At 33.3% G+C, this 24,684-nt stretch overlaps 8 protein-coding genes across 8 annotated transcripts; 6 read left to right on the top strand and 2 right to left on the bottom strand.

Moving 5' to 3' along the window:
• Positions 1-1,128: 1,128 nt before the first annotated feature.
• On the top strand, positions 1,129-2,562 carry RO3G_05395 (glutamate 5-kinase; the record flags this gene model as incomplete). Its single annotated transcript, XM_067659985.1, has 5 exons — positions 1,129-1,377; positions 1,428-1,538; positions 1,595-1,690; positions 1,754-1,928; positions 1,982-2,562. 5 exons carry the CDS (start codon positions 1,129-1,131, stop codon positions 2,560-2,562), a joined length of 1,212 nt encoding a protein of 403 aa, XP_067516086.1.
• A 449-nt stretch (positions 2,563-3,011) lies between these two features.
• On the top strand, positions 3,012-3,575 carry RO3G_05394 (uncharacterized protein; the record flags this gene model as incomplete). Its single annotated transcript, XM_067659984.1, has 3 exons — positions 3,012-3,189; positions 3,240-3,349; positions 3,540-3,575. The coding sequence occupies 3 exons, from the start codon at positions 3,012-3,014 to the stop codon at positions 3,573-3,575; spliced, it is 324 nt and encodes a 107-aa protein (XP_067516085.1).
• Positions 3,576-3,848: 273 nt separating this feature from the next.
• RO3G_05393 (uncharacterized protein) lies at positions 3,849-6,462 on the top strand (the record flags this gene model as incomplete). Its single annotated transcript, XM_067659983.1, has 6 exons — positions 3,849-3,979; positions 4,042-4,130; positions 4,193-4,591; positions 4,655-4,975; positions 5,021-5,674; positions 5,732-6,462. The coding sequence occupies 6 exons, from the start codon at positions 3,849-3,851 to the stop codon at positions 6,460-6,462; spliced, it is 2,325 nt and encodes a 774-aa protein (XP_067516084.1).
• A 51-nt stretch (positions 6,463-6,513) lies between these two features.
• Positions 6,514-8,597, bottom strand: RO3G_05392 (uncharacterized protein; the record flags this gene model as incomplete). The annotated part of the gene is made up of 8 exons (XM_067659982.1): positions 6,514-6,782; positions 6,831-6,990; positions 7,049-7,251; positions 7,348-7,511; positions 7,557-7,879; positions 7,927-8,103; positions 8,407-8,486; positions 8,549-8,597. The coding sequence occupies 8 exons, from the start codon at positions 8,595-8,597 to the stop codon at positions 6,514-6,516; spliced, it is 1,425 nt and encodes a 474-aa protein (XP_067516083.1).
• Positions 8,598-9,147: 550 nt separating this feature from the next.
• RO3G_05391 (uncharacterized protein) lies at positions 9,148-9,591 on the bottom strand (the record flags this gene model as incomplete). Its single annotated transcript, XM_067659981.1, has 2 exons — positions 9,148-9,496; positions 9,584-9,591. 2 exons carry the CDS (start codon positions 9,589-9,591, stop codon positions 9,148-9,150), a joined length of 357 nt encoding a protein of 118 aa, XP_067516082.1.
• A 1,332-nt stretch (positions 9,592-10,923) lies between these two features.
• On the top strand, positions 10,924-12,771 carry RO3G_05390 (uncharacterized protein; the record flags this gene model as incomplete). The annotated part of the gene is made up of 2 exons (XM_067659980.1): positions 10,924-11,692; positions 11,747-12,771. 2 exons carry the CDS (start codon positions 10,924-10,926, stop codon positions 12,769-12,771), a joined length of 1,794 nt encoding a protein of 597 aa, XP_067516081.1.
• A 2,562-nt stretch (positions 12,772-15,333) lies between these two features.
• On the top strand, positions 15,334-20,062 carry RO3G_05389 (uncharacterized protein; the record flags this gene model as incomplete). Its single annotated transcript, XM_067659979.1, has 16 exons — positions 15,334-15,499; positions 15,556-15,671; positions 15,728-15,811; positions 15,871-16,038; positions 16,094-16,500; positions 16,556-16,673; positions 16,738-17,332; positions 17,473-17,969; positions 18,022-18,119; positions 18,207-18,449; positions 18,500-18,534; positions 18,586-18,718; positions 18,766-19,038; positions 19,096-19,569; positions 19,625-20,016; positions 20,058-20,062. 16 exons carry the CDS (start codon positions 15,334-15,336, stop codon positions 20,060-20,062), a joined length of 3,804 nt encoding a protein of 1,267 aa, XP_067516080.1.
• A 2,056-nt stretch (positions 20,063-22,118) lies between these two features.
• Positions 22,119-23,308, top strand: RO3G_05388 (uncharacterized protein; the record flags this gene model as incomplete). The annotated part of the gene is made up of 4 exons (XM_067659978.1): positions 22,119-22,134; positions 22,185-22,264; positions 22,316-22,815; positions 22,873-23,308. The coding sequence occupies 4 exons, from the start codon at positions 22,119-22,121 to the stop codon at positions 23,306-23,308; spliced, it is 1,032 nt and encodes a 343-aa protein (XP_067516079.1).
• Positions 23,309-24,684: the final 1,376 nt, after the last annotated feature.

The following is a 24,684-nucleotide window of genomic DNA, read 5'->3' as shown; positions in this document are numbered from 1 at the left end:
AAGTGGTATGTACTTTGCTTTATCACAAAATGTAATTTACAAATAATCCTATTTAGTGAGCAAAATAATAAAAGATTCAACAAATAATTAAATTAAAGTAATAATTGCAGGAATTTCAGGATTTACTGCAAAGAAGCACAGTTTGTGATAACAATGCTCATAGCAAAAGCACTGCCTAATAAGCCTGTAATAACCACCACTATGTTACTGAGCACTACATGACTCAGAGGCAGACAAGAAAGATGACGCACCGCTAGAAATGCTGGAGCAAGAAACATCATTCGCTTGGGAAACAGAACTGTACTTCGAAAATTTTCTAAAGCGATTACGCTGCCTTCCTCTTATCTGGAAACATCAAAAAATATAATTAAGCTGATATGACCAAATGGAAAGCAGGTCAGCTTTTTGTGCCTTTCGTTTTTTTATGTGAAAATCTAACCTTATGCATCAACAAGACCAAGGATAATAAAAAAAGGATAATCAGAACCTTGGAGTTCATACCATAAAAAAGAAAAAGGCCGTAATTTTTATCTGATATTTAATGGCCTAGCCTTTATACCTTGTCAAAGGCTTTTTGGGGCTTTATATGTTTTGTATACACGTCTAAAAGGACTAAGTTTTTGGCAATTGAAACCAGTACAAATACTTTAGGGTTTATTACATAAAAAAAACGATTTATGCTTTTATTTACTATAATCCCACACTGATTTGAGATTGTATGTTTGCGTATAGTATAAATTACTTGTAAGAATAACTTTAAACATGTACTTTTTTTATTTAATGCTAATCAATAAGAAATGTTTTTTTTGCTATTGAAACAATGTTAGGAGCAATTATTGGATAGAATAACAGTAATCTTCCAAAATTTTTCACGACTTCAACTTACTTTTTTGATCTCTACGTTGTCTTTCCCTTGTGGGAACATAACCGTTCGTAATTTGCCGAAGAAATTATAAGCTTTTGTTCAATGATTCCTTGATTTTCCTTATGCATGAGATCCATTATTCCTGTAGTGGCTTATTGTTTGTTATCGGATAAACAATCCACCGTATGTTTGCAGTTATGACTCATTATTTCTATTTTTTTTTAGTTGTACCTAATTCTATCACATTTTTCTTTTTACTTCAAATGATTAACAATAATCAAAAAAACTTAAACAAATCTAACAAAACAATTGTTATAAAAATTGGCACTTCATCTATTTGCAATGAAGTCACTCATTTTCCTTTATTATCCAACCTCTCTGCTATTGTCGAAACAGTTCTCAGCTTACGTGCTCTTGGTCACCGAGTTGTACTTGTTTCAAGTGCTGCTGTTGGAACCGGTTTAAGACGACTTAATATAGCAGAAAAGCCTTCACGATTAGCTGCAAGACAAGTAAATATCTAAAAATTTTAAATGAAAGCAATGGATCTCATTATTCATAGGCGATAGCTGCAGTAGGTCAAGGTCGATTGATGGCATTATATGACGATCTTTTTGGTCAATTTTCTCAGCCGGTTGCACAAATCCTGCTAACAAAAAATGATCTTGCTGATGTAAGTATTTTATTCCTGTGTATAGAAAAAAAAAATTCATTTCTTTAATATTGCAGAGATCACAATATTTAAATGCCGTGAATTGTTTAGAAGAATTGTTGGAAATGGCTGTTGTTCCTATTGTTAATGAAAATGATACTATTTCCACACAGGTAAGGAAAAAAAAAGTACATGACAAGAAAAAATAAATCTTAATAATGAATGTGCACATGTAGGGTATTCGTTTTGGGGATAATGACACATTATCAGCTGTTATAGCTGGTATGGTTAAAGCAGATTATCTATTCCTATTGACCGATGTTGATTGTCTCTATACTGATAATCCTCGTACAAATCCTGATGCAAAACCAGTAACAGTTTGTGAAGATATGGTTCAGCTGAAAGAACAAGGTACACATATCCCATTTTTCTTTTTTTTTAAGCTTATAAAATATACATCCTAGTTTCTGTGGCTTCCATGGGATCTAGTTTAGGCACAGGTGGCATGGCAACCAAACTAGTTGCTGCTGAGCTTGCCACTGCAGCAGGCATCACAGCTTTTATTTCAAATGGCTCCAAACCCAAAAATATCTTGAATATCATTGAATCTATCAATGATGATAATCTGAGTAATGCTCCTCTTCATACCCGATTTATTGCAAAGAACAACCCATTATTAGATCGAAAATGGTGGATTCAATACGGCTTACATACAGCGGGCATAATTTATGTAGACGAAGGAGCGGCCAATGCAATCTTGCTTCCAAAATTAAAATCAAGCCTCTTTGCTGCTGGTATTGTTGATGTAGAAGGTTCATTTGCTGCTCACCAAGCAGTCAATATCATCTTGCGACGTACCAAACAAGACGGTCAAATAGAAGACATACTTATCGGAAAAGGATTAGCAAATTATCCAAGTATCGAAATCTCACGTATCAAAAGATGCCATAGTACAGAAATAGTAAATATTTTAGGTTATGTCGACTCAGATTGTGTGATTCACCGTGACAATTTGGTGAGAAGCAGTGATAAAATCTCTTTATAAAAATATATTAATCTCTTGCTAATAACCCATCAACCTTTGTAATTTGTTTCATGACTACGTTTCGCATAAAAAGATTTTTTTTTTTCACAAGATTAATTATGTTAATGTCTAATATGAATGAATTAACTTTGAAAAATGATAAAATGTTGGATAACAATACATAAAGAAGTGCAACTGTACTGATCCTTATCCTATATGTTTAATACATGCTTTATTTTTTTTTCTTTCTGGTATCTCTTTTAGTTTTCTAGTGAAACATTACTGGCAGTTATATTTGTTAATATTCACATTTTAATACTGATTCTAAATTGTTGTCCTTTTTATCACACTTTTATTTTCGGTTATTGAACTTTTTTTTATTTTACCTTTCTTTACTTTGTAAAATGTCAAAAATGATACCATTTTTATTTCTATGTTTTATATCAATAACGTGGGCAGCAGATATAAGGATGTTTTGTAAATGCTTCTGTGGTTCCAATTCAACTGTATTCGAACTTCCAACAACTGACTTAAAACCTTGTTCTACATGTACAAAGCAATTTTGTTTAGATAATGTTCAAGATGGTTTATGTGATGGTATAGCTGATGAAACGTGTCCTAGTAATGACTTCAAAACAGCTTGCTTTGGTAAGTAGATTATAACAGGGGCATATAAGTACTAATGAAACATAAAATAGCTCGAGATTCTTACAAGGATGAAATTATTATACATACTTTTATTGTCATTACGTTTGGTTTACTCGTAGGATCTGTTATAAAGCTTTTTATTATTGAAAGATGGAAAAAGGTAAGAAAGTAGGATTAAATTCATTTAAAGGAAATGAAAAAAGGAAGGAAATTTATCATTCATTCACTATCTTACATATATAACGCACAAAAAGAGACGTATTCTCGGATAAAGAAAAAGCAAGCAGCTTACATAAAAAGACATACAGAAAGTATTTTCATAAAGTGTTGATAATGCGTAAAATTTGTAGTCATTACTATATGTTATTGAAAGCAGAGAATTATGATTTTTTCTATAATTGCTGGATAGAAAATCTTTTTTAATATAGATTCAATAAATATATATTGTTCATTCTATGGCTGCCAGAAGGAGAATGAAGAAGGAAGCGTTTAGATCAAAGCCTTATTTGCTTTATTAATTTGTTTTTCAAGAAAAAGGGGTACCTTTCATTATACATGATATAAATTGAATCTCAGTATGTCGTTGTTCCAATATTAAATAAAATACACACACTAGAATAACACTTGTCACGTACATTTTTTTTTCTTCTTGATTAAAAATGAGTTCTATGCAATTACCTCCTCATAATGACTTTAATGCTACATGGGCTTTCTTAGAAGAAGGCCTTGATCAAGTTATGTGTCGCTTTGAACAAGGACTTACCCGTGCCCGTTATTCAATCCTTTATAGGTAAATATGATATTTATTTTATTTTTTTCGCTGGGATGACGTGCTTATATCATTATCGTTAGTGCTGTTCACAATTACTGTGCAAGAAGCGATTCCGCATTACATAGTACCACTCAATATAGCACTATTCAATCTCAAAGTTCAAGAAGACGTAAATATAAAAAATGACGAAATAGATAGCTTACGCGTACTCTATATTAACCTTTTGTAAAGCTGCTCCTGCACCACCATTGATTGGAGGCGAAGTATACCTTAATTTGTGTGAATATTTAAAGAGACATTTAGAAAACATTAGAGCTGAATCAGAGCAATACATGGATGAGTCTTTGCTACAATATTATACCAAACAATGGACAAGATATACTGCTGCTGCTCGCGTTGTTAATAACATTTTCATGTACTTGAATCGTTATTGGGTGAAGCGTGAGATTGATGAAGACAGAAAGAGCGATGTTTATGATGTGTTCAGCTTAACCCTTTACAGTTGGAAAAAGTACATGTTTGAATATGTTCATTATAATGTTATCTCAGCTGTCTTAAAGTTGATTGAAAAGCAGAGAAATGGTGAAGTAATTGAAACTGGTCTTATTAAAAACGTCATTGATTCATTTGGTAAAAAAGAAAGAAAGAAAAAAGTAAATATGCTTCACGATGTATTAAAATGTATTTTTATAGTATCACTTGGATTGGATCACAATGATTCTTCAAAATCTAATTTGGATGTTTATAGAAATTATTTTGAACAGCCTTTCCTTGAAGCAACCGAAGTTTATTACAAGACTGAATCAGAAAAGTTTATCAGTGAAAATAGTATTCCTGATTATATGAAAAAGGCGGAAGTCAGATTAAATGAAGAAGAGACCAGAGTACAACTGTTTCTTCATCCTTCCACCCATCAAACACTTGTGCCCATTTGTGAGACTGTACTGGTTAAAAATCAAGAAGAAAGTATTTGGGACGGATTCCAAGGTTTACTTGATTTAGATAAACAAGAAGGTATATGCATTCATAAATTATAGTAGTGCTAAACCATTGCCATAGACCTTCACCGAATGTATACACTTTTGGCACGTATCGAAGAAGGACTAAATCCTTTACGAGCTAGCTTTGAAGCGCACGTCAAGAAGGCAGGTTTGACAGCTATTGAACGTATTGCTCAGAGTGAAGCAGATGGATTTGACCCTAAAAGTTATGTTGATACCTTATTGGATGTCCATAAGAAATACAATGATCTTACACAATCAGCATTCTGTGGAGAAGCTGGATTTGTGGCTGCTCTAGACAAAGCTTGTGGAGAATTTGTCAACCGTAATAAAGTTTGTAAAGGTGCCTCCAATAAATCTCCCGAACTACTGGCTCGTTTCTGTGACCAATTACTAAAAAAGAGTGCAAAGAACCCAGAAGAGGATGAGCTTGAAGATGTCTTGAACAATGTGATGACTGTGTTCAAGTATGTAGAAGATAAAGATGTATTCCAAAAATTCTATTCAAAGATGTTGGCTAAACGTTTGGTTAATGGTACCTCTGCTTCTGATGATGCTGAAGGCTCAATGATCTCTAAATTGAAAGAAGCCTGTGGTTTTGAATATACTTCTAAACTCCAACGCATGTTAACTGACATGTCACTCAGTAAAGAATTAAATGAAGAATTCAAGAGCGTTGCTCAAAATAGCTCTGAAACACCCAATTCAAGCGGTAAAAGGAAAAAAATGTATAAAGCATGTATGAAATATTTACCTTCTTGTATATTAGCCGATTTCAATATCCTTGTCCTTAGTGCAGGTTCTTGGCCTCTTTCAGCCCCTTCTACTTCCTTCAATCTTCCAGACGACGTTGTACAAATGTACGATAAATTCCAACAATTTTATCAAACAAAGCACATTGGACGAAAATTGAACTGGTTGTTCCAATTATCCAAAGCTGAACTCAAGACTCACTATCTTAAATCAAGCAAGGTCAGCTATACGTTCATGGTTTCTGCCTATCAAATGGGTATATTATTACAATACAACAACGCCGATAGTTATACCTATGAAGAATTACAAAAGAGTACCGGTTTAGCATCTGAAGCGCTCAACCCTGCTTTGGGAATTCTTGTTAAAGCCAAAGTATTGCTTTTACGTGATGGAACTAATGTGGGTGATGCGGGTAGTCGTTATGTACTCAACCAAGACTTTAAGAGCAAAAAGGTCAGGATCAATTTGAACATGCAGATGAAGATGGAGCAAAAGGCAGAAACAGATGAAACACACAAGAATATTGAGGAAGACAGAATGTTTGTGATGCAAGCAGCTATTGTTAGAATTATGAAGACACGCAAAGTGATGAAACATGTTGTTCTCATAGATGAAGTCATCACTCAATTGCAATCAAGATTTAAGCCTCGTGTACCTGCTATCAAGAAGTGTATTGATGTCTTATTGGAAAAAGAATATATTGAACGCGTTGAAAACCAGAAGGACATGTATAGTTACGTAGCATAAAAAAGGGCATTTTTCTTACACAAAAAAATAAATAAAAACATTATTTCTATTTTATAACATTGTTTTTACAAATGCAGTGGCTATTCTAACACCATAAGGAACTTTTCTATCTACTTTGGCAAATGTTTCATTTGATACAATTTCTGAATGTTGATGTAATAAATCTATTTCTTTGTGTAATGCTTTCTTTAGTTGCTCATTTTGTGTGATTAGAATAGCTTGTGCTTCTAAATCTCTTGCGCTTGATCTTTGGCCAAAGTTGGGTGAACCAATCATTGTAACAGACGGTGTAGATTCATTTCCCAAAAACACCCAAAGACCTTTATTTAATATGAATACATTTATTCATATAATATGCATGTGTTTACCTTTTGCGTGATAAGTCCAACCAGGTCTTTTATACTCTTCAATTGAAATCTCTTCTTCTCGTTTAGCACGTTTTACTTGTCTATAAAATCTACGCTCTATGTGAGTATAAGCAGGAGGAAGAAATCTTGATACGCCTTTTGAGTTAAAAAATCCATTTGCCTTTTAAAAAGAAAGTTAAAAATACACTATCATCAACTATTGCTGTTATCTTTTCTACCTCAGGAGATGCAGTTAAAAATCGAAATAGGGCCTTTGTTTTTAAGATTACAGATTTGTATTTTTCAGTAAAATTAAAGTAACCTGATGTTAAATGAATGGTCCACCTCTCTTGTTGTTGATCAGCAATACTCAATAATTCTAAAGTCGCTTTTTCATCTTGTTTAATGCAGAATGGGCCCATTTGAATAACGGGTAATATAGCTGTATCCATCTTTTGGTTGTTTTCATGTGGTTTATTTTGATATTCAAGTAAGAATTGCTGCAGCCGACTGTGTACAAGTGCTTTATATCGTTTACTTTCTTTAACTGGATCGAACATACTATCTGAAACAACTAGTTTGTATTTACTACTATTATCGGCAGGCTTTAATTGATAAGAACATGAGCTAATCAATTTCAAAAGATCATAATAATAAGTTGTTAGTTCTTGTTGCTTATTAAAAATGATATATCTATCTTGTCTATTGGTGAAATAATCTGTACTAAGATTGGCTCTACGTGTTTACTTATTAGTATAATGCTCTCTACTCATACACATGCTGTCATTATACCCGCTCAGCATAATTGAGTTATCAAACCCATATAATTTCAAATGCATTAATCCGATCGTTTCATTAAATCGTTGTGGTAAAGCTCTTTTTAAGATGCCTGTAAGATCAGGCGTATGATATAAAGCAACATTGATTCGGTCTGGGTATTCTTGTATTAGAGGTAAAAGTAAAGTAGCAGAACTTTGCCCTTTTGAATTGCGTGTTCCACGTAAGCAGTCAATCAGTATATGAACCTGGAGTGTGGAAGAGCGTGAAAGTGCTAATCTTATTGTATCAACCTATATATACAGTCAATATATATTATATTTAGTATGGAATTTCTTACAAGTTCTTGCTCTGTATGTCCAATATAAAGTGCAGCTATAAAAATGCTTTTTTTAGCCGATAGTATTCGAGATTTTAATTCAGAATAAAATTCGAATGGCTGGTAAAGTGGTTGAATGTTTTGACCGTGTGCATAAAAAGTAGGAGCATGCTGCTGCAACTGTTTTAGAGGTATTAGCTGTACTTTATTAAATAAGTTATTTCGTATAAGTGAAGTACTAAAGCTGCGTATTCTGATAGTAGGGTTATAGAATATATGTTTGATATGCATTTTCTTTTAAAAAAATTTTATTATAGTAGAAAGCAGGGCATCCTCTCAAACCAGAAAACTAAAAGGTATTTCAGTGACTTTTGTCCTAAATGCACACCTCTTAGCTTTGCGAGTGACGTTAAACGACCCGTCGTAAAATACCGTCACTATCAGACAAATAAATTTTAATTTTGCTTCTGGGTGATCAACCTTGCTTGATCCTTTTCTTACCTCTAGAGCCTCTGCGTAGCTGCCAGTCTCCTCTTCAAATCTGAAGGAAGAAGTTAATGTATTTTTCAGTTTCAATATTGCTGATTTTATGTGATTTGAATGCTGGTAACGAAGCGCCAAACAAAATTGTACTAAGACCTACGATACCGATTGCCAACGCTGACAGAGAATCTCTCGACTTGGCAGCACATTTGGACAGAACTGAAACACACAGCGGATTTGTATAGTAGAAACTGCCTTTGACTTTCCTTGAAAAAATCCCTCCGTTTCTCGTTACTGATATACGGGGATGCGTCAGTCGTCGAAAGCAAAAAATGCAAGTCTTGGAAGTCAAGTTCTCATCGGTAAAGCAAACGTTTGCTGCTTCGGAATGGATGACCTCTTTCCACCGTCCACCGTATTTTTTAAATCCTTTGATGCGGGAACCGACTCCGGTTCCTCTGGTTCCAATGAACATGACCAATTTCTTCTTTGTTGAAGGATTATCTATTAAAGCGCGTTAGAACTCAATTATCTTCCATCATCCTGAGAAGTTACTACCAGAAGTTTGAGACAGTGCCTTTCGTTCCTTTGTGCATATTCGATGAGTGAATCTATGCTTCTGGATTTCACGAATAAATCTGAATGACCAACGATAAATGCTTGTCACAAGGAAAAAAAAACATTAAAATATTCTACTTGATACTTGAGAGATGAAATTTTTGAAGTTTTATTTAATAATATTATATGAAAAAAAAAATGTTATCTTTGTCTAGGAGGAAGAGAAGCAGAGCTCTCATCAACATCACTGATGTTAGCAACAGATCTCTTCATGGTGTCTTCCATTTTACTCAATATATGCATACGCATACCAGACTTGATCTTGCTGATAGATGCTGTTAAACGAGCTGTGATATTTCTGAATATTTCAAGATATCCAGCGAGACGAAGGTTTTCTGCTTCATCAATATCGCAGCTGTCTTCAACGTCTGGCAAGTCATCAGAAAGTGGCTCAAACAAGGAAAAGCACAAAGAGAAAGGAATTCGTGTAATACGACTTGTCAAGAAGATATACTTGCAAAGCTTAGCAGTATCCGGACAGGAACAAGCACTAATGCAATTGTCAACTACTTTTACAATGTATTTACCATCGCTGGTAAAGGAATCGCACGAAAAGTTCTAATGCAAAAAGAATTACTGCTTCATATACTAGTATGATATGCCAGATACTATAATATTTCAAAACATCACTAGTGTTGGTGATGTTGTTAGTGTTCATATTATCTGTGGTTTTTATCAAGACGCGTTATGAGGGAAATGTGAAAAATTTTATTCTCTATTATTATCCTGAAAATATTACGGCTGTTTTCAAATATTTGTGAATAGCATTTATCGTTGGTCATTTAGATTTTTCGTAGCATTGCTTATTCTGAATTTGAAAAAAAGATCGTTCTTACAAAACTGTCTCTGAATTGCAGTAAAAGAAAAGCCTCTCTACCTCGAGCATAAGTCAATAAATGATAAACAATGTTATACAAATGGTAAGTTCCTGATTATTAGGTAAGAAAGAAATTAATAATAAATTAAGTTCCTAGAAAACTCAAAGCTCCCTTTAAAACTTCTTATAAAAAAGGAAGATATGTCAATTGTATACTACAGACACGAGGCTGTCAACTTTAAGGAATAAATTATAAAAGACACGAGGCAATTTGCTTTATATTTGAGAAAAAAAGGCCAGAAAAAAATATTTTTTAGGGTCAAAAAGCTTAATAAAGGCGGGTGTAACTTCTTTTTTTTTTTATCTCTTTTTGTTTTCTTTCTTTCTTGTCTAATCTTATGATTGAATCACCAGTTGCAACAGACTCTATAACCAATAAGCAGGCAACACAAGAAGCTTCAATATATCATACCTGTCGCTCAGTATTGAATGCTCTAAGTTATGTAGAAGGATTTGAAGTTTTTCTAGAAAATGATAGCATAAAAGTAGCCGAGAATAACAGTATTGCCAATGATCCTTTAACAAAGCTATGGAACATTTGTAGATCAGGCACAAGCTTATGTTTTTTGTTTAATGCATTAAAACCAGATTTACCTATCACCGTTAATCCATCAGCAACTAACAAGTCAAAAGTCTATATTTATCATTTTATTATTGCTTGCAGAGATCAATTACATTTTCCTGAAGATACGTTATTTACTGTCACTGAGCTTTATCAAAATGATACAAACGGATTTGTAAAAGTAAAGTTCGTAATTATTATTACAACCAAGCATATTTAATTGTATAAATACACTTATAGGTGGTTAATACAGTAAAGAAAATTTTGGAATTATTAAGAGAGCAAAGCATTATACCCGAGCATGCGTTAACAAATGTGGAAGCAGAACATGATTCACCAAAAGACATGCGATATAATGTAGTTTATGAATTGCTATCGACCGAAAGAAAATACGTTCAAGATCTTGAAGCCCTTCAGGTACAAATGTTGAATATATTTATGATTGCATTATTTACAATGTTTGTATATGAAGAACTATATGAGAGAAGTACAAGCACAAGAAGTGCTTTCACCAGATACAATGCACTATTTATTTGGAAATTTGAATGCACTTGTTGACTTTCAAAGAAGGTTTTTAATCCAAGTCGAAGCACAGGCAGCATCTCCTACAAAAGAACAAAGATTTGGTCTTTTATTCATTCAATTTGAAGAGGCATTCACAGTTTATGAGCCTTTCTGCGCTAATTTCCAGATTGCACAAGACCTAGTTGTACAAGAAGCGCACAAATTACAAAAATTAGCAAACATCATGTCACCTACCTATGAGTTACCAGCCATGCTAATTAAGCCAATTCAAAGAGTATGTAAATATCCATTATTACTTCAACAATTAATCAAATCAACATCTGAAGACTGGCCCTATTATGAAGAGAACAAGGATGGCTTGGAGGCGATACAGCGAGTGACTAAAAAAGTAAATGAGACAAAGAGATTCCAAGAAAACTCATTGGCTGTTGAAGATTTAAAAAAGAAAATCGTTGTAGAGGATGGAAGTGAATGTTCATTAGATAAATATGGACAACTGTTGTTACACGACAAATTAACTCTGCAAAAAGCAGATTCAGAACATGCAAAAGAAATGGTCGCCTTCTTATTTGAGAAGGTGATTTTGCTCTGTAAAGAAGTCAAGGATGCAAACAAAAGTTCAATATCAATTAAAAAGAAGAGAAAAGAAGGCGCTTTAATCGTAAGAGGAAAAATATTCATGTCGAGGATTGAACATGTTAAAGGCTCCTCCAATCAGACAGGTAATAGTACAAATAAGATAAAACACAATATAGCGTATTTATACATGCATATAGGCAACTATGTTTTACATGTATCTTGGACTGAAAAGGATGTAAGTCAGACGGTACAGTTAAAATGTCGAAATGATGAACAATTGAGGCAATGGCTTGGAGTTATCATTGAAACCAAAGAATCAACATCTAAAGTTGATCTGTTACCTGCAACTCCACAAACACCATTTTCAGAAACCAACCCCTTATTGAGTTACTATGACGACGAAGATGAAGAATACTACCATGAGCATGAAGACGATCATAATGATAATAGCTTTATGAGAAATAGGTCCTACAGCTATCAATACAATCGTATACCTCATCCTGCTCATGGACTTTTGTCTAGAAAGCAGAGTCTTGGAAATGCATCGAGTAATACCCCTTCTCGTCATATGATGAATGGTATACCTGGTGTCACTTTGCCTCCTTTACCAAAGTCGCCTACCCACAATTCAATTTCACACGCTGGTGCAGGTATACCATCTTCTTCTGCAGTACATGTAGATAACCACATAAATCAACATCACTCTTTACCGTATTCACCTCCAACAAGTCTTCCTTCTTCGCCTAATAACAATACACCTTCTGGTGCTCTTTGGCAACGAAGACAACAACCACAGCATCATCAGCATCAGCTTGAGCAAATAGACGAACCAATGCATGAAAGAAGTAGGATATCAAGCAATGTAAACCTTAGACCAATGGACAACATAGACTTACTATCCGCCACTGCAGCAACTGCCAGTAATAAAAGAAACAGCAATCAAGATATACCAAAAGACTATATTAAAATCAAGATACATTACGCAGGATCTATATATGTCGTCCTTGTGCCCTCAAATATTGAATTCGATGATTTATCACGAAAGATTGAAGATAAACTAAAATTGTGTGTACAGGAGACCTCTATTTCAATATCTGGTCTTAAATACGAAGATGAAGATGGGGACCTCATTACGATCAACTCAGACGAAGATGTTCAAATGGGATTTGAAGTTAAAGGGCCTAATAACGTTGTCAATTTTCACGTAACAACCGTTTGTTGATAAAAGAAGGCTCATAATAAAAACACATGTACATGCATATACATCAATACAACATCTTTGCATAGATTCTTTCTCTTCTAATACAGCAACAGTTGTCATGACAACTCTTTAAAATAAAATAGAATTTATAAAAATTCCTTAAAGCTGGTTTTTTTGCCCAGATATTAATTTTTAATCTCATAAAAATAATAGTATTATAAGAATAAGGTATTCTCTTACCATTTTGAATGACAAGAGTTGCTAGTACAATCACTAGATTCATCACTATCTGCTTCTAAAAAAACTTGCATGATTTGTTTGAGATTTACTTTTATGTATTGGAACCTTGGCAGAGCTAAATTAGTATCTAATTTAATAATGCTTTTAATGAGAGACGAAAAGACCTGTTGAATTGAATTAAATGTAAATTTAACTAGTAAAATTCTAGTGAAGTAACGAAAAGGATAGTTTCAGATTTGCTTATTCTGGAGCTGGTTGACACATCCGATTCAACGAATCACATGTAGCAAGTTATAGAATTTATTGATTTCCATTACCAGCTAAACAAATAGAAGGCTCCTAATACTAAATCTTCGACTTGATTCATTTATGGGAGGATCAACATAGGCTTACAAATACACCGACAACTTTTTCTAAATCAAATGCCATGGGCAATGGAAGCAATATCAGCTAGGAAGATATATCATTTAATTGAGAATACTTTACAACAGTTGTATGTATATATTCATACTCCATTGAACCCAGGACTGTAGACTAAACCTGAGATACAGTAAGAGATATGATTATAAAGTGGATACTCTCAAATAAAAAGAATGTTTCAATGGCTCTTTATATGTGGTGTATTGCAATGGATATTATATAAAAATAGGAAATACAAAATTTGCTTTAATCTTTGATTTTATTTCTTTTTCTAATATTGCTACTATTACATTTTCAAAACTAGTAAAAAATGATGAAAGCGAGACATCTAAACTGTTATAGAACTTTATTCGATTTAGAAATAGAAATCACATTGCTAAAATACGTCATTGGTTATGCTTAAAAAGCTGTATGAGCAAGATAATAATCAATTTCTATAATAACAAAAACACAAATCCTACGCTTTTTACCCTAAGAAATGACTAGCAGGTAAAGCCAATTTTCTAAATCAAGATATCCTGGTAATGTTCATTCACAAGCATGCTGGTTATCATATAACTCATATTATCCTTGCAGAGGTCCCTTCTTTACTGTTGGATAGTTTTATTAATTGAGATATTTCTGAAATGCTTTCCTTTGTCAAACTAAGCTCTGTGGGCTTCTTTATGCATTTTGAGAGATAACCTAAGTTAATCAACTGTCTGGAAGGAAAACCATCAAAATATGCTTGTATTAGTGTTACTTTGAGGTGCATCAAGATCATAACTTCCATCTCATCCTCCTCGCCTATCGAATTATGGATGAATCCAGAATATCACTGCTCTGTTTTTAGGTTTCTTATACCATTGTGTGATTTGTAACGGGTTTTATCTTTTTCTTAATTGAGCTTTAAGACCATATAGGCTATTATCTGAGAGTCTGTCTTTATTTTGTACTTTAGCTTTCTCTATAAAATTTATGAATGATCACTGCAAATTTTAAGAATGGCCTTTGCAATAATAGTATCTGCAGTCTTGATTATATAAAAGCTAAAGTAAAAAAGAAAAAGAAAAATTGTCATAACAAAATATCTTTTGTTACGGATGAATCAATTTTTTTTATGTGTATTTTAATAGGAAAGTGTAAATCTTATGTGCCTCAATGGCTTTCTTGCTGAAAAAAAAAAAAAAAAAAAAAAAAAAAAAAAAAGAGAAATAACGTATATGAGGAACCCAGCAAAGAAGGGATACGTGATTCGAGCCATCCAGACTGCTATAGGTAGACATAGTAGACAATAAATTATGCTACAAGCTAAACATCTCCAACACCAGCATAGCTAAAGTATAAAGGATCTGACGAAAAACTATATCATAACGAATAATTAATGTCTTGCACACATAATACCAACTTGTTATAGTAATAAGTCTTTGCATAATCTCTTTTATGATCTAATGAGTCAAGTTGCATTGATACTGTGTACGTCAAATAGGAATATTGTTTTCTAGTATAGTAGTTTTATCGATCGAGACGAATGAATGAGAAATAATCTTATCAATGGTTTGATCGGTGCCTTGATTCCATAGGACAAGACATGATGGTAATGCTCTCAATTCAGAATAAAGCCTCAAGAAAGAACCAATTGATTTAACTCAGTCTTCTCCATGGATTGTTCTGCAAAAGAATATAAACATCCCACCTGAATCCTTATTAAAAGAATATAATTTTATTTTAGATAATATCTCAGAATAAAAAGTATCTCAAAGCAACCGTCGTTTTGGTGCTTTTTATTTCTTTTTACCTAGGTTTATTACACTCTTACGGTGTACAAAGAAACACTATAGTTTATTCGGGAACTATTGAGCAAATTCAACCTCCGGGCTTAATTCTGTTGAATTTAGCAAAAAAATAGGGCTTTTATTTTATCATTTAAACCACACTACATTTATGGACCTGGCAGTTGATATCACTTCTAGCTGCCGAGTAAGAGTACTTTTAGTTCCTGTTTCTCCAATAAAGAAATCTTCATTTTGGCGTCATGTTGAACTTGTAAGAAAATTTAACACTGTTCGTCTCGGTGATGTAACACCTGATCTTCATAAAGGAGCCAATGGTAAAGAAAAATAAAATAAAAAATGCTACAAAAAGAAGTATCTAATATCACATAAGCCAAGTTTAGTAGTCAAGTATTTCAAGAAGGTCAAATGCACTTTCAGTTTGTAACAAAATACAACAGAGATCACAGTCATCTTGAAGACTTTCAGCCCCATAGGCGTATTTTTGGAGTAAGAAAACATGACATTAAAGCTTAGTTTAGATAAAGTAATCAGGATATGAATAGGTTATTGGTATTATGGATTGTCAAGAATGGAAAGATAAAGATCTTAGTGAAGGATATAAAGAATTTGTTGATATGCTTGTTCAGGTACACACATACACGGATATTAACGCAGAAAAAAAGTACTGATGATCAAATGCGTATAGTATCCCACTGCTGTTGCTACAAGATGTTTTGCATTTGATCCAACAGAAAATCAACCAGACGATACAAAAGGGTTAATTATGATTCCAAATGTAGGAAATATGTCGTTTTATATGAGCACCATGATCTGTGACTTTGCTAGTGAGATATTGGATCAATTTGCTACTATTGTTTGTATCTCCTTTACAATCAATATAAATAATTTTATTAACTTTTTATGACTAGGCTGGGCGAATTGAAAATTTAAAAGGATTGGAGTCACCTATCCCTCTTGGTGCCTTTCCAAGAAGATATGAAGTACCCAATAATGTTGTCATCCCTCAGCCCTCTACTAGTTCACCCAATATAAAAACACAACAACAAGCAAACAACCGAGCTTCTCAGCCAGTACCTACGCCTTCAGTATCCTCATCATTTCTCAAAAGAGCTTCCAGTGCGGCAGGTTCAAGTAGACCAACCACGATCGCTTCTCCTCCTAGTCCTCGACCATCATTATCTAGATCAACCACTTTCAGTAATTTAGTTCATGGTGGTGAAGGTAACAAAACAATACAAAGAACACCAGGGAGAATCAAGAAACTGTTGGCCGATTTTTATTTACTTGCTGGACGATTACCTGATGCAATTCAATTGTAAGATAAAACGAAAAGGATAACCCCTCATATCCAGTGACTAAACTCTCTTTAGCTACAATGAAGCTATTGATATGACTAAAAGTCATTCTGATTATTTATGGCTTGCTAGCGCAAAAGAAGGTTTGGCTTGCACAATGCTTTTGATGTCATTTTTGCAGGTGGATGTGGGAGTATGCATATATGATACTATTGAGTAATAATTCCATAGTTAATAACTTTGTTTTGAATTTATAGCATATCATATCCAGAAACACTGCACCTAATGATTCAGCTGCCATAACCTCAACCCACACAAGCAAGCCTCCACCTAATTCTGATAAAATAGGGTTAGACAATCAAAAATCGATTCTTTCCGAGATAACAGAAATGTACGAAGACGTCGTACAAACCTACGCTAAGGTAGGAACCACCACCAACATACCCATGCCTAGCTTGGTATTTGCCGAAGCATGTTTGAAACTATCTCGATTCCTTGTGCTTGTCTTTTTAAATAACGGATGGAATGATACTGTGCTTGCTAAAGTGGTTCACGCAGACATGGGCGACTTGAGTCAACGAAAAGAGAAGTTTTTGACTATGTCTGACTTAGTAAAGTGCAAAGACAGCGGGATTACGCGATATTCGATTGCAAAGTATGTGACCAAGGTTTGGACTGTGGATGTTGATGAGCTTTCGATGATGGACCAGATCAATATTATGACACATATGTCTTCACTATTGTCAGTCATTGGCTACCACAGAAAATCTGCGTGGTTCATGTACGAAATGCTTAATCGTATGATACCCTTACTGATACAAGGTCGAGCAGCCGTAGCAAGCTCCCTGAATAGTAATAAAAAAAGCCTTGAAAAAAGTGATGATGGTATTTTAGAAGTATTGAAGAGAGTATGCGAAGTATATGGTATTGGAGGTATCTTGCACAAAAAAAGAAGAATTTAATGAATATTGTATAACATTTCATATAACCAGAGAGCAATGTACATGATGGAGGAGCATTGAAGATACTGCAAGACAAATTTGATGAAACTTATCAAAAGCAACAGGGAAATGCAGCTAAAAAGACCAATACGTTAGGCTTTGGTTGGCCTGCGTTACAAATTGATATTTTGAGAGAATGTATTGTGATATCTGAAGCCATTCAAGACCACGCTTCAATGCTTTATTATACAACCGTTCTTTTAAAAAATTTGTATCAGTATATCTCAAAAGACGAGCAAATCAGGTTGGCTTCCTCTATACAACGAATTGTGAACATTAGTAAACGATCGGGTCAATCAGAGAATAATGTCAACTATTGGGGCTTCAACATTGTCAGATCGATTGAACCTATTCATCCAATACCTCGTAAAGCAATCTATCAACACCCTTTACTAATTGCAAAAGCTTTAGCAGCTTCAAAGGAAGGACGTCTCAATTCGGGAGATCCATTTATCTACAATCCATTTGCCAAAAAGAAAAACGACAAGGTATGTTCAGTCTCTAACTGTTTTTAATCTTGTTCACACCTCTTATAAATAGCCACAAATAAACCTAATCAAAGACGAAGTATGCGAATTCAAAGTTTCTTTATCAAATCCTTTTGGATTTGATTTAGAGTTAAGCAACATTATTTTAAGGTAATAGCAAGTGAGCAATAAGAATAAAAAAAAAGAATATTCGCTTACTGTTCAGTCATTCCAATATGATAACATCAACCCTGTTAGTACATCTGGTGTTGAATTTTCGCCCGTTCCTGCTGCAGCTACCATTCCAGCCAATGATACACTCACAATCCGATTGATGGGAACACCCTTAGAAACTGGAGCACTTACGATCAGAGGTTGTATTATCAAGATCACAGGTTTTGCAGAGCAAGAATTTTTGAATGAAAAACAAAAGACGGAGCAAGTAAAGGAAAAGGAGAATAAGGTGATGAGCTTAGTAGAGTCAAAAAGACATAAATACAGGTACGTTCATAGTTTAAAAATGAAATGGCATATGAACACAATCTGTATAGTGGATTACAAGCCTTATATAAGGCACCTACTCTAGGTATAAATACAAAATAGTTTTTATTATTATTACTTACATGTTGTACAATAGACCTTGACATGAGGCATGATAATGCTCAAGAAAGTCAGTATGAACAAATTAATGTGATCGAAGATCAACCGCTATTGAAGATTAAATCAAGCTCACTGCTGCATGGAGCGGTCATGTTGTTTGAAGGAGAGATGTAAGCTGTTGAGCGACCATAAGAAATAATGCTAATGCTTTAGATAGGACTCGTATCCATATTCAAATTGAAAATATTGGACACATCCCTGTAGATTTCATTACTTTGTCCTTTACGGATTCCACAACCAATCATCCCAAATTAATCAACCCAGATCTTCCTCCTGAAGAACAATACGAAATTGAGTTGTATACAAAAGGAACACCAGTGTTTTCCTGGGAGGGCTCAAAAGCTGATAATAATCAGATTGGTAAAAGGATCTCTTTAGGGCCTAAAGAGAGTACAGATATAGTAGTCAATATCTATGGTAAACAAGGATGGTAAGTAGATTATACATCACTATTTGATGATTGATTAACTATACATCTTTGTTACAGTACGGGAGGTGCTGTTTATATAGACTATGGGTATCTTGATAGAGCTATCAAAGGACAAGAGCAGGAATCAGAACAAAGTAATGAGTTACCTACAACTTTGTATACCAGACAATTGTATTTCCCAGTCATGATTACTGTATATCAACATTTGGAACCTTTGAATTGGGATGTGTTGTATTTACGAGATAATATGACGATAAGCAAAGAGGCTGTAGATAAAGCCTTTGAAGCGGTCAGTAAAACAAAAGATCAGCAAGGTAATTCGAGTGACCAACGAGTGGAAGATTTGCTGTTGATCACTCAAAGATCATCCGATGATAACGATAAGAATCCTTATTGTTTACTTACACTGGATGTGCGCAACACTTGGACTGTTCCTTATGAAGTTGAGTTTATGATTGATAATACAGAGACTGCATCAGAAAATGAAATTTTGAAGTATCAGGTCACTATTCAACCAGCGCTAACTAAAAGGTAAGAAATGCAAATAAAGAATAGAAACTGTTTTTTTTTATTAAATTTGATTTAGAATTGTTTTACCCTTGAAGAAATTGTTCTTGACATCTGAACAAAGACTTCAACCCATCCCAAGCTTTGAGCCCAATAAGCAATTTGTAGTATCCCAAGGACCAAAGATGGCCCCAGAGCAAGAAAGGGCAAAATTACAAATGTTTTGGTATCGAGAACTATTACTTGATCGAGTAAAGTCAAGTTGGCGATGCAAAACAACAGGACGCGAAGGTATTATTGATTTGCGTTCGTCTTTACGTTTGACACCAGTTCAATTGAATATATTAAAGAAGCAAGATATTGAATTTATTGTGAGTATGTCTGATAATCAATACACTACAGGCCATCGTCAATTTGAATGTCCTGTGAATAATTTTGTGGCAATGAATGTGACTATATTAAACAGACAAGGTAAAATAGAAGATATTTTAAATGATCAGTTGTATTAATAGACTAGAAGTTCGACCAGTGAAATTGATTTTACGTGTACAAGCAGTACAGAATTATAATGATGGAGCAAAAGAGTATGATTTAACTGAGAAGTTACTGATGCAAGGTGTCTCACAACTCGTATTACCCGAAATACCTTCAAATGGTGAGATTGTGCATACGATCCCACTTTGCTTTTTGTCAATAGGCAAATTTGAGTTCCTTTATCATGTTGAAGACGTCCATACACGTGAAATACATTATGATTATGACTGGGCATTTGTAAATGTAATTGAGAATAGGAACGATATAGAAAGTACATAATAAAATCAAGTTGTAACAAATCATCTTTTTGTTCCCTTATTTTAAAACTCAGTAGATCCAAAAAAGGGGAAAAGAGGAGGTCTCTATGGTAATGGGAAAACAATTATCTTCTTTAGAAATAAAGATAAAGGAAATTCCTTTATCTCTAAAATACCAATAGTTTGTATCACTTTAAAAGTTTATTATTATTAAAAAGGTATTTTATTGGATACAATTATCTATTGTTTTCATATCAAACAAATTCATACTTGAGAATGAATGAAAAAGAGTAGTTTTTATCCTTTGAAATAGGCTTTAAAAAGAATAGGATAACTCGTTTCTGTATTGCATCATTTCAAAAGAAAGGACACAATAGGGTAATTTTGAATTATAAAAAAGGTTTTTCTGTAATCAGCGGTTGATGAAAACGACAGATCTGTGGGAAGATCTACAATAGAAAATAGTATTTTTTAATACTTTTTGATCTAGTAAATAAACTATTTAAACAAATTTTTATACTACTTTTTATCATCACTTTTAATTATACCTTCTTTTTTTTTATATTTGATTAAAAATAAGACTAAAAAGAATTCACGCTTTTCTTAAAGATACACAAGCACGTTTCTCTGTTTAAATAATAAGTTATGTTACGTTAGATTAGTAACAAATAAAAGCGTGTCATCCAGACTATATTTTTATAAGCAACTCTTTGGTGTCCTTTATTTAATACAACAGTCACAAAAAAAACAATACAAACTTACTTTATAAACATTGATAGATTGCATAAAATTCTTGTGTACAAACATCGATCTTTCTTTTTACAACATATTATTTAAAAAAGAGGAGTAAATGTACCACAAACCAGTCATGTGGTAATAGCGTATGTCAAAAAGTTAAAATGCATATCTTTTCCAGAAAAAATACACGTACTTTTAATTTTTTTTTTTTCACACATTAAACACGTTATGCGAAAAAAAAAATTGAATGCATTTACCTTTTTTTTTCAATCCCACATAAAAATCTGAGAAAATAAACGTTTTTTTATTGGTGATACAAGCCTACGATCGGATCGGAGAAGATATGTAACAATTAATTTGCTTGCAAGTGATGCAAAACCAATTACAGCTGTCAACCAACAACTGGGATCATATTTAAATGCTGATTTTAAAAGGGATTCTTTTTATACTTTTCCATTTCTCTCTTTTTATCCTCTCCTTCTTCTCATCTCTCTCTCTCTTTTTTTTTTCTCTCTCTTTCTTTTTTTTTTTTTTTCTCTTTTTCTTTTTTAGTGACAGGACTACTTTTTAGTTGCTAAAAAATATCCTTTTAAATGGATTCTGAAACATTGAAAAGAATTTGCATAAATGGAGTATGTCATTGTGATTGGAGGCTTACATTAAAGAATTGTGAAGAACATTCACCGATGGTTGTTATTCACAGTATTCATATTGGTATATGTGCTATTACTGTGATCTTAGGTATGAAATATAAACGATGTTTTATTGTTGCTTACCTAATTTCTTTTGAAATCTCAGGCACAACATTACTATGCCATAGACTTTTCATTAAAGGGCATCAATTGTTTGATATTAACTTATCAAAAGGCTGCTTTAGACCTAAACCTATCGATTGTATGCTTTTGTTCATTGTCCTTTTCAATATACGTGAGTTTGTGAAAAAAAAAAAAAAAAAAATGATAAAAACTAAACACATTATCCTTTTTTCGTAATTTAGTCCGTCTATTAAGCAGTGCGATATTGATTTCTGATGTTGCTAACGATATGGTTTCTCGATCATGTATGTTGTCTCATAATCATTCTCTATCTTTATTCACTTTAATCTTTTAGTTATATATGAATTCCCTTGGCAATTTGGTTATGGAGCATTCGCTTTATATCTTATTGGTATTGCACAAACACTAGCTGATGTAAGACACAGTTTCATCAAATGCATTCGAAAACTAATGACTTTTTTATAGAGTCATAAAGCCATCGCTGATAGTTGGCTACCTCCACCAAAAGTGGTTGATGCTATCAGTGGTACATTATTCTTTAGTCCTTTTATCATTCACAACTGCATGTCCTTGGCAGCTGGAATTATGGCTGAAAGAAATTTAGGATTAGCAATCACATTTACTAGATTATTATATGTCTTTTGGTTCATTCATTGTTCATCTTTGGGTTTAGCTGTGTTATATTCTGGTGTTCGTCTGATCCGTATCCTTGAAGCTCACTTAAAAAAGTTCAATACTACTTCTGGTTCTCGATATACATCGATCAAGACCGGTATTTTCAAGATTCGAACTGTCATGGGCATCATTGTCGTCTGTTTATGGATGTTTGCCACCTTCCTCTTGATTTATGGTATTTTGAGAAATCAAATTATTGTTGACAAACTGGGTTCAATTGTTTTGGGTGCCATTTGGACTTATCTTGGAGCTGTTTGCACTTTAGGTGTAGTTATTGCAGTCCTAATCAAGTAAGCCACTAGATTGTTTATTGAATCATTTTTACTTATCATCTACATCCCTTTTAGTCCTAAAATAGACGAGAACTCTAATCTTGGATTAAAGTCATCCAGCGCTGAGAAATCGAATCCAACACCATATAATTATTCTAACTTTACTGCACAAGATTATTCAGTAACAAGCACTGCACTTAGCTCAAACCCAGGAGGTGGCTTAAATACCAATGCTTTAAATGAATTAAAGATACAACAAATGCAGTATCAACAAGTATTTCAAAAACACAACAATCATCTTATTCCGCGTATAGATCAGTTCGGTAACAAAGACAATAATAATATACCTCTTTCCGAAAGATCTTTACCAACACAGCAACAAGATTCAATAAAATATGAATATTCTGACAATAAGCAACATTCAACTAGTCAAAATACAGAAGATTATCCTATTATAGACGATGGAGAAACTTCTCAAATTGATCTTGTAGAACATGCATCAAAAAACTAAAAAAAAAATTTGTTAAGTTATAATAATATTATGTAAATTAACTTTTCTCGGGATTTTATTTAAAGAAAAAAGCAAAGATCTGTACAGACAATAACAAAAAAAAATTAATAACATGAATATTTGTATAATACACAGCATATTCTCATAATAATAAAAATTACTTGTTATTTCTGTATTTTGACTTAAAAATCAATCAATCCTAAAAGCATTTGAACAAGCTGTTTACATTTAAGCATAATTAAAAACTAATTAAACACCTGATGTCATCCACAGCAAATTTCGGTCAAACTAAATGGGTAATAATAAAAGCGATCTTCTTTTTCCATAAAGAACTTATAGAGTGTAATCTGGGTCTGAACTAAACAGGAAACTTTGTAAGACAAATGATCTGAATGATTTTCATTAAAAAGCAAAAAGAAATTAGAAGATTGGATAGCCCAAAGAAATTGAAATGTTTATTTTCACGCGGGAAATAAGCATTCCTATTGGTTAAAGAACACTTGAAATAATGTCAGACCTTCATTGTAATACATGTACCATTACACACAACAGGTTGTTTGGTTTCACAAATTTTAAAAAAGATTAAATCTGATTCTTGACGAAATTTTAACCGACAATCGGGAATAACTTTGCAAGTTTGGTGGAAAAAAAGCCCAGCTTTTTTTTATGTTCTTCATGTTCTATGATAATAACTACTCATGCATATTTAAAGAATAAACCTAGTCATACTCGGGCTAATTTCATCAATTTCTTTAGTTGTTGTTCAGTTATGACGACTGTAGAAAGACAGAAATATGTATTTTTTTAAGAGAAACCTTTCTGCGCTCAATTGACTCATAAAATTATGTAAACGACTTCACTGTCATATTCTACTTTTTATTTAAATAAAGATGGTACGTAACCTATCCTTTTCAATTCTTTTTGCTTTCCTTGTTTCTATCGGTCCCTCTAGGACCCATATAACAATTATTATATTTTTCACATCTCATTAAAAGCTCTTTTTTTAGAAAACTTAAGCATAAATTTGGAAACAGAATATTCAAGTTTACTGAAAAATGCCAAGATTTTCAAAGATGCTCTGAGAAAAGATCTGGACGTGCAGTATTTTCGATACTCTTGGAATGAATTAACATTCAACCTATAACAGTGTAGTATGACAATGTGAAATTAGCCGACTGCTATTTTTTATTCTTGCATGAGAAAACAGCAACCAACATTCTATATGCCAATAGGCATCAAACTGACACATTAAAGCTTCAAATGCTTCATTTTTACAATAGCAAATTCCTATGCTGATCAGGGCTAAGAAACAGGTGTCATTTCGGCCGTCTAATTTGCCACGTTCATTTCCACATGGATTTGCAAAGTGGGGGGTG

Source organism: Rhizopus delemar, genomic scaffold (assembly GCF_000149305.1).
Source record: "Rhizopus delemar RA 99-880 supercont3.3 genomic scaffold, whole genome shotgun sequence".
Taxonomy (NCBI): domain Eukaryota; kingdom Fungi; phylum Mucoromycota; class Mucoromycetes; order Mucorales; family Rhizopodaceae; genus Rhizopus; species Rhizopus delemar.
The sequence above is the reverse complement of the archived record's forward strand: the minus strand, read 5'-3'. Positions and strand labels throughout refer to the sequence as shown.